Consider the following 9,392-nt stretch of genomic DNA (forward strand, 5'->3'; position numbering starts at 1 on the left):
CGGGCGGAGTTGTTCTGGATGTTGGCCATAACCTTCAACCCTTTGCCTGGAAAACAAACCAAACGACATCCTTAACAACCGTTAACATGGGAGCGAGAAGTGTCATTACTAACAATGAGGCCTTTAACCTTGGAAGAAACCGGTTCTCTCAAGATGTACATCCATGGCTACAGAGCCTGAGTTGGAAAACTGCAATTTTTTGTCCTTAGAGTCCTGCTGTGGTGCCTGAAAGAAGAGATACATACATGCAACACACTTAGACAACAAGAGAGAGACCACACTTAAAGGGATAGGTTATCCAGAAATTAAAATTCACTCATTATCTTCTCACCCCTAAGCTTAGGACGGGGGGTACTGCTGTACTCGAGCTTCATCAGGCAGCAGTAGAAGAAGGTGGGATGCATCTGTGGAGGGATACTCAGAACTTTGGTTTCGACGTGTCTCGTCTGGGCCGGAACAGAGTCTCCTGTCCCAAAGAGCATGTCATTCGTGTGCACGGTCCTTTTCGACTGGCCGACAAAGGTCTGCTTCTCACAGAGGTAGAATTTGGGTGTGACTGTGCGTGCTGAGTCGTTGAGCACCTCTACAGAAACTCCCATCGCCCCTCCTGATAAAGAAAACCCGAAACGTTCATCATGATTGAAGTAGGAGAACTTAACAGATATCAGGTCATTCTTCTTTAAAAAACCTGTTTACCTTGCTTCACTCCCATTTTCTCAGAGGTAACATTCATGGTCACCTTTCCAAGGCCGTAAAATGAAATCGTGGTTGCACTTTGCTGCTCCTGACAAATGAAGACATGACCTGTCAATGAGTCAGGTCTCTATCACAGTTTGATCTGGCATCAGCTGCATGGTCGATTATTACAAAATTTAATAGTTGGTCATTCAAATGTCGTAAATGTAACTGGACAGAAGTGGGTAGAAAATATATCTCACTGAAGTTTAACAGGAGAAAAATATCTTACCTTAACGAGGGCATGTCCCTGAGAGGAAATAATAATAACCATCCAAATAAATATGACAAATTATTTGATCTCACCAGCTGGTACATGTATGTTAGGTTTGACTGGGTGAGGTGGGATTAGCACACACACACACTTATTGGGAATCACAAAAGTGAAAGGATACACGTTTCTCCCAGGGCTGATGATTTCTGAACCTTATAAAAAGAAAATGTTTCGGGTTAAATATAAAATAGATTTGTCAAATCAGAAGTTTTGAGTGGGACCATACTAACCATCTCCTTTGTTTTTATCCTGGAGAATAATATGTTTGAAATAAAAGTATTTCCTCTTGTCGTTTTGAACTACTGGGGTTTGTCCTTCTTGTTCGCACCACGTCACCTCAGCTTTTCCTTTTGCTTGGACCAGGAAACGCTGCACTTTGGTTTCCTTGTTGGTCACCACGGTCACCTTTCCAGAGATGATGTCCCCTGGCGAGTAGGTCCCTCGTTCATTCAGCTTGTTGTACTCCAGCAAGAGATGCTTTAAAGTCATGGTGAAATGAATGCCCTTGCAAAAGATTTAGGCAGCGAAAGCACAGGGGAAATAATGTGCAAAATAAATCCTGTAAATTTACTGGACACAGGTTTTGAATAGATCCACAGCTGTGACCAGAAGAGTCTTATGCTGCTGCTCAAGGATGTTGTGAGCAGTGCAGCAGTGGACCTCTCCTGAGCCTGTATCTGTGTCACATGTCCCCACGTGATCGAGAGCTGCAGGTGTCCCTTTCACACAAGTAACTCTAGCCAGCGGCCCGGTAGCCTCCATCTTCTGAGAATGATATCGTGGATCAACAGTGTGCTAGTTCATATTCCTCAATCTAGACTATTGATAACAATGTCACAGTACAGCTCAACGTAATGTAAGCACTTTTATCAAGTACATTATGGAAAAGGGTCTGTATTTATATAGCATTGTCCAATCTACTCAATGCGCTTGACGGTTTTGCTTTTCACTGATTCACACAATTATCTATGTGCAGCACTTTCTCTATCACACATCACTCACGCTGTCTGAGCCTGCTCTGTTTCTTGCCCAAGGACACTTTGGTGCACAGAATGTGGGAGACTGTCAGGCGTGTTCGTTTATCCTAAATATGAGAAGAGCCGATCCAATGGTTTGGTTCAATCAAGTATTTATTTAGAGAGCAATGAACAGGAATGAATCAGCAAAGCAATGGGCATCCAACACACTGCCCGGTACTCTAGCAGTACCGACAGTCTCGAGTAGTATTAGAGCGCCCCAAACAGGCGGCGCCTGTCTATTTTATAACAGTTGATCTTGGTTCTTCCTCCTTGAAAGTGCTCAGGCGTAGGCCATCCTCTTGGCATTGGAACACGGAAGTGAACAGGAGACACTCCCAATCTCAAGCGTCCTTTGATAGTTGCTAGGCAACCTGTTCACTTCTTGAAAGGCCTTGACCCAGCTGATGCCATGAGGGGCAGTGGTGTTTGTCATTGGAGAAAAGATTATTGTGTTCCTGCTTCATCAAGTCAATGTCAACCTGTCTTTGCCCCAGATGGGACAGCTCCTTGACCTCTGTCTGATGTCGAATGCAGCTAAGGAAATTATTAGAGCTGTCAAACGATTAAAATATTTAATCGCGATTAATCGCAAATTTGTATCTATTCTAAATGTTCCTTCATTTAATTTTTTTCCCATAAATTTACTTTCATTTTAATGCTCTTATCAACATGGAAAAGTGGATTGGCTTGCTTTATGCAAATGTTCTATTTTATTGAAAAACAACATTGCCAAACAGGGCGGTACAAAATAAAATTTATAAAGTGTACATTTCAGGTAAACAAGGACTCAGCCTATAGTGCAGTTCATGGCTTAATATTTTCTTTTTTTCAAGTTTGCTGTGAACATAGCAGTCAGGCCTCTTATTTCAGAAACAATGAACCGTAACAGTTAGGTTACCAATAAAAGGTAAGCCTACTACTTAGTTGCTTTAAGCTAGCTACTCAAACAGACAAGCAACAAATAACAAACAAACAAAATACACAGGCAAGTGTCGGCCTACTTTGAAATAAAAGAAACAGAGTGGTAGATCTTGTTGAGCTGGTCATTTCAAGAGTAGCTCACAAGCCTATAAAGTGTGGGCACCCATGAGTTAAAGCAACACTATGTATCTTTTACTGAGCAACAGCGCCCTCTGCAGCCACATGTCATTCTGTTGGATGATGTGTCCGAGGAATTAAGAATGAGAAAAAAAAGAACAAGGAGTGCAAAGCTAAATAAATGGCCTGCTTGTTACTTTTAAGGGAAGTATCTACAACAAAGAGTTATTTTTGTCAGAATAAGTAACAGTGGGGGGCATTGCATATGCTGCATAGGGAGGTGGGGGGTCGAAGGGTCGAGGTGCTGCTTGCTGGGGTGTGGTGCTCGATGTCGGTGGGGTCGGGTTCCCAAATCCTTCAAATCCATAAGCAGCAGACGCAGGCTGTTGTTTTGCTGTTGCTGTTGCTGGATCAGCTTCAGGAAGGACGACGATGGGGAGTTTGATCACTGGGTCTTTGGTACATTTGATGTCCAGACAGACCTGTAAAAAAAAAGAGTGGTCTCCACTTTTTATTTCTTCTTTACATCTCCTGATAAATGTTAATGTTCTTATTCAGAAAGTTTCCCCATCAGTCTCAGTGTTTAGGTCAGTGGGGCCTGCATATGATCCTCTTGTTTGCTACAGGTTTTGTCTTTCGTGAAATGTTGAGGTCTTTGATGTTTGCAGTTTTATCTGTTGATTATGTTGGAGTTATGTCAGTTTCTTTTAGCATTTGCCAATGCCAATACACTAATGTAAAGCGATATCACAGGTTAAAGTTCACTGTACACTGACAAGTGTGGGAAATGCTTCCTTTATCCCATTGAATAGATAAAGATTAAGATTAAGATAGATTTATTTATCCCACACACATGCACAAGCACACTCATGCAAGGAGGGAAATTTAACCTCTGCTTTTATCCCATCTGGTGCAGGACACACAGCAGTGGGCAGCCATGTACGGCGCCCGGGGAGCAGATGATGGGGGAGTAAGGTGCCTTGCTCAGGGGCACTAGACAGGGTAGGGAGAATCCTCTTGGATTTTTGGACAGATCAATCCAGGTTCGTCTTTTTGTTGTTTCTCCGTGGAGACGAACCAGAGACGAACCAGAGACCTTTTCTGCCCATAGTCCAAGTTTCTGCCACTAGTCCACCGCCTCTCATGGCACAGAAGAATTCTAAATGATTTGTTTATCTCAGTTTTTTGATTTTCATGTCACCTGTCACTGAAATTAAGAGATAGGAACACAGGAAAAACATTCTACAAGCTCCCCACATTTGTTATTTTAACACTAACCAAAAAGAGCAGGTCACAAAGAGAAAGTGCAGTCAATCCGATCAGTTCACTGGATAATTTAATGCACGTTACCTTCAGCCTGTACTCAAGCTTGATGATGGAGCAGTTCAGGATGGAGGGGGGTAGTTCTCTGGGGATGGACATCACCTTGGTCACAGTGTCTTTACTCGAAGATGCAAGAGCCTCAATTTGGTCCTGAAGGATCTCCCTGGTGTGAAGTCTCCTGCGTCCCCGGGCGAAGAAACTCTTTTTCTCGTACAGTGTGAATGTGGGCGTCACCGAACGACTGGAGTGGTTCACGATTTCCACAATCACTTTGACATTCTCACCTGTAAAAAGAATAAAGCACAGACAGTCAGTTTCCAAAGGGTAGAACTAATCTGATGTGGCACAGAATAAATGCATACAACACATTTACTTGACTAGTGACCCAAAAACCTTCTCAAGACATGAAATCAATAAGAAAAGCTTAAAACCAGACTGAAAAGTCATAAACCCTGCCTCCTCCATGTTAATGGATGGGACTTGCACCAAATTATAAAGTCAAGTCAAATAAAATGTTCTCAAATATAGTTTCTATCATTTTAGGACATGCTGATCACACTGATGTATGTCAAAGTGTTAATTTATCCATTTCACCCCATCTTTTGACCGCAGAGGATGACTTGTAGCAGGATATTGCCACCACCCTCCAATTTGCGCAGACTCTGTCTGCAAATGTGCAAGATGGCGCTGTTGTCTCCAGGATATTTTGGTTTCATTTCCATACAGTGGGAAGAAGTTGAAACGTGTCGTCCATCTTTAAAGACAGTCTACCTGTGCACACACATGCTCCTCGGAAGGTCTTGTGAAGTCATTGTTCTGACTTTGGTGTATTCGCTTTGGGAGTGGAGTGTGGAAAATGTTGTGCTTCTGACATTAGGAGCGTTTACACTACAACTTCACACCTCTTTCCTATGTTTGCATAACAAAGACCAAAGACAAAGGATTGTAAGGGACGACATCAGCTACTTGATTAATCGTGTAGCCTATCAACATTTTCACGGACTTACTGGGTTGTTGTTCCGACACCACATGAACTAACACTACGGTTGAAACCCAACAGTGATAATAACATGATGTGACAATACACGTCACTTCTACATCACATTAACCGAGATAGAATCCACCGCAGGTCAATATGGAGCCATATTGAGGAGCTTGATAATTAGTGGTGGGAAAAAAAATCGATTCGCTTCAGTATCGCGATATTTTGCGCCCGCGATACTATCGATACTGTAGCACAAAGTATTGCAATTTTTTAATTTTTTTTTTTTTTTTTTACAATTATATATGTAACAGCCCCTGGCTGGCAAAGCATGACGAGGAGAGTTTCAGAGTTTAAAGATACCTAGTGTGTATGCGGAAAGGATGTTCTCTACTGCAGGAGATATAGTAACAGCCCATAGGAGCACTTTAACATCTGAGCATGTTGACCAACTCCTTTTTCTGAACAAAAATGCCAATATTCCCAAATGAATTTAACATTCATCCAACTGGACTGCACTCTAGTAGTACACATTTGTTTATTTTTCTCAGTTTGATTGAAGCTCTAGGTTACTCTTATTTATATGATTATTCTCAGGTTTATGTTACTCTATTATGTCTGCTTTATGTTACTGTATTGTATTTAAATAATTGTAAGTTATGTGCTGGGAGCTCAGCGTTCATGTGAGAGGTCTCCTATTCAGAAAATAATTACAAAGGTCCTGAATGTTCAAGGACAAAGTTTTTGCACTACCCTTTCTTAGTTTTTGCACTTCAGTTAATGTGTAGAAGACAATGTTATTCACAGAATTAAATGTGACATTTGAAGTGAGGTGAGCAGTCTTATTTTCCAATTTTTTTGTTATGCCTTTGAATAATATGGTGGACATGAATCACAATATATCGCAGAATCAAAATACTTGCAGTATCGCAACATATCGCAGAATCGAATCGCAATACTTGCAGTATCTCAATATATCGCAGAATCGCAATACTATTGAATCGTAGCCCAAATATCGCAATACTATTGAATCGTCACATTTTTGCCAATTCCCACCCCTATTGATAATAGACAAGATACAACGAAAAATACATTCTAATAATAAAATTGCCAAAGCCTGTTGGAACCCTATTAAAATATATGAATTATATCTTTACTTTCCTTCTTCAACAGATTTAGCACTTCCACATCCTCCTCATGACCTTAAGGCTCCAGTATGCTACTCCAACTCCGCGGCGTGCGGAGAGACGGACGGATCCCACGGACTCTTTTTCATTTATGCTTCGCCGACGACTGTACGTCCTGAAAACAATTCAGCGCCAAACAGTAGGTGGCGCAACAGAAGACAAGCTCATGGAAGCCTACCTCTATGTGCGTAGAAGAAGTCCACGTTTGTTTGGTAACTTCCTGCCGGCTTTCCTCACACACAGTGAACGATGGCAACTTACAGAACTAAATAAAGTGACACCCAGCGAGTGAAAATGCTTATGTTATCGTTTCTTAGCGCAGCGGTTCCCCGGTCTTGTTTCCGAACTGTGTTGCTAATTCTACAGCTTGAAGCTACACGGAGGCAGCTAGCTTCCCCTCCAGCTTCCACACACAGTCAGCAGGGACTCCCGATACTAAATACTACCAAGTGTTTGCTTCTAACCTGACGGTATTTGAGAAACAGTGTCATGATAGCTGTGGAATTATAGTCGTGACAGCGGGATTTTGCGCTGTTACCACTGCAGTTAGCATTGTGGCTAGCCCGCTTGCGCCGTTCGTTATAACCGTATGAGACCGTACACACATGCCGTTAGTGCTCTAACCAGCCACCGTCAGCCGGACAACTCCGCTGGCTTAACACACTTGTCACATTAATGGTAGTTGTGTTTGGGTATTGTGATACAAATGCAACAGGAAGTTTGAGGTAAGGGCTATCCCTAGGCTCTCAGTCATGCCGACGAGTAGTTAGAAAAATCAGAGATGCACGAAATGCTCTCCCAGGCGCCAGGAGAGGGCGTTTCTCTGTCCGTTTCAGTCCGTGTAAGTCAAAATGGAGAACCACATATCGGCCTTTATCCAGAGAGAGGTCTCTGAAGAGAGTCAGTATTGACACACTGAGCGGTTTGACACACCTTTCCTGTTTTCACAGATAAGGAGGCAGGGTCGGGCAGGGTTTTACAAAAGAGGAAAATGTTACACAACAAGAGTCTACAAGGAACATTTCAATAATGTAACATTTGTCACCTGCTTTCTAAAATAACAAGGGAGTTCTGACCAGTTTCTGAACAAGGACAAGCAGTGGATTAAAGGTCACTGGGTGCAGGATTACCTCTTCTACATTATTACCTTGCTTGTAGCCCATTCGTTTAGTGTGAATGTCCATCGAAACATTTCCGGAGCCAAAAACCTTGAGAGATTTATCCTTGGAGCCATACTGGGGTTCCTAAAAAAGAAGAGATCCTCACCTCAGATAAATGCAGGGAGATAATTATTGTCTCTTTTATTACTCTTGTTGTTAAGTTTAAGGATTTCTCACCAGAAGTCCGGGAACATCCATGTCTGCTTTGGAACGGAACGTGAATTCGGATTTGGCCTTCTTGGTCAGCTTCATTGGTTGTTTGAGCTCAGCCTTCAACTTCTGAACGATTTTGCCAGTGCGGTCTTTGAAAGATGATGGGATTCTTCTGTGAGGTTAAATCAAAAATAAATATAAAATGACCTGGAGAGAAATAAATGTCAATGTACATCTAAAGATGAAGAAAAGAATAAAAGGCACCTGTCAGGAATGGTAAATGAAAAAGGAAATACGTGTCTTCCTTTGCCAATGAATTCAGTACCTGGAAAACAATAACTCATTATAAGCCTTAAATATCTTTAAACAGTATATTGATGATAGCTTATCATCTCAAAAGTAATTATATTAGGTACAATGTATCACATATAAATTACAGTGTTCATTTAATATGTTACCATCTTGTCTTGCTTCTCTCAGGATATGATGCTCGGTATTATAATATTCCTCATGAGACCGGAAAGTGCGGACATAATGTGGCCCGCGACACTCATGCCAGACAACCCGAGCTTTTCCTTGTGCTATGAAAACAAGAGACTGGACTTTAATTTCTTTAGAAACCTCCACGATGATTCGTCCATTGATGGTATCTCCATTGGTAAAGGTGTTTTGGCTGTTGACGGCGTCATATTCAATGGAGAAATTCAGGATTTTCATATTCCGCAGAGAAACACACGGAAGAAAAGTCACTTGTGAAATCCCAATAGAAACTTGAGCCTTGTGGGCCCTGCACAGCTGCTATATATCTGAAATCAGTCAGACAGATCTTGTGGACAACTCCGCCCACATGAGCAGAGAGCATGGAGAACACAACCATGGCGGTAAGTAACCTATTGGGCTACAACACCTTTTGTTATTATAATTCACCTGGGGCGTGTACTTGTGAATGGATCACCTGACATGGATGTGAACACCTGACTTTGGATTTCTCCCTGTGTCACATGCAGATGGTCACATGACATACAATCATGTCCAACAAATGGGGATTCACATTTTATTCACTGCTAGACTGTTAAACCATTAATGAAAGTACTCAAGATACACAACTAGGGTTGCAAAATTCCGGGAATATTCAAAGTTAGAAACTTTCCATGGGAATTAACAGGAATTAACGGGAATATACGGGAATTAACGGGAATATACGGGAATTAACAGGAATTAACTGGAAATGTTGTGGGTAATTTATACTAACTGTATTTACCTTGTCATATACAGACATAAATATAAACATTTTGTTTTGTCATAGGCTGATTTGAGCCCTGTGGAAACTTTGGGCACTTGACTATATGCTTCTGCATCTTTGTGTCATTCTCTACATAGGTCTTTGCACAGTATTTGCAAATGTACACAGCATTTCCTTCTACATTCGATGGGGTGAAATGTCTCCACACATGAGATGTGGCATTGTTCTGTAGATAAGATGAGAAAAAAGTTTGTAAAAAAACACTAATGCAATGCCAG

General features: G+C 41.6%; 1 protein-coding gene across 1 annotated transcript; it reads right to left on the minus strand.

The window, feature by feature from the left end:
* Positions 1-3,278: 3,278 nt before the first annotated feature.
* Positions 3,279-8,670, minus strand: LOC133001534 (arrestin domain-containing protein 3-like). The gene is made up of 6 exons (XM_061071133.1): positions 8,330-8,670; positions 8,136-8,196; positions 7,896-8,043; positions 7,706-7,802; positions 4,417-4,673; positions 3,279-3,548 (listed from the first exon to the last, which is right to left on the minus strand). Exons 1-6 carry the CDS (start codon positions 8,586-8,588, stop codon positions 3,279-3,281), a joined length of 1,092 nt encoding a protein of 363 aa, XP_060927116.1. The 5' UTR covers positions 8,589-8,670.
* Between the last annotated feature and the right edge of the window lie 722 nt (positions 8,671-9,392).

The sequence above is a fragment of the Limanda limanda genome, chromosome 5 (assembly GCF_963576545.1).
Source record: "Limanda limanda chromosome 5, fLimLim1.1, whole genome shotgun sequence".
NCBI classification, from domain to species: Eukaryota; Metazoa; Chordata; class Actinopteri; order Pleuronectiformes; family Pleuronectidae; genus Limanda; species Limanda limanda.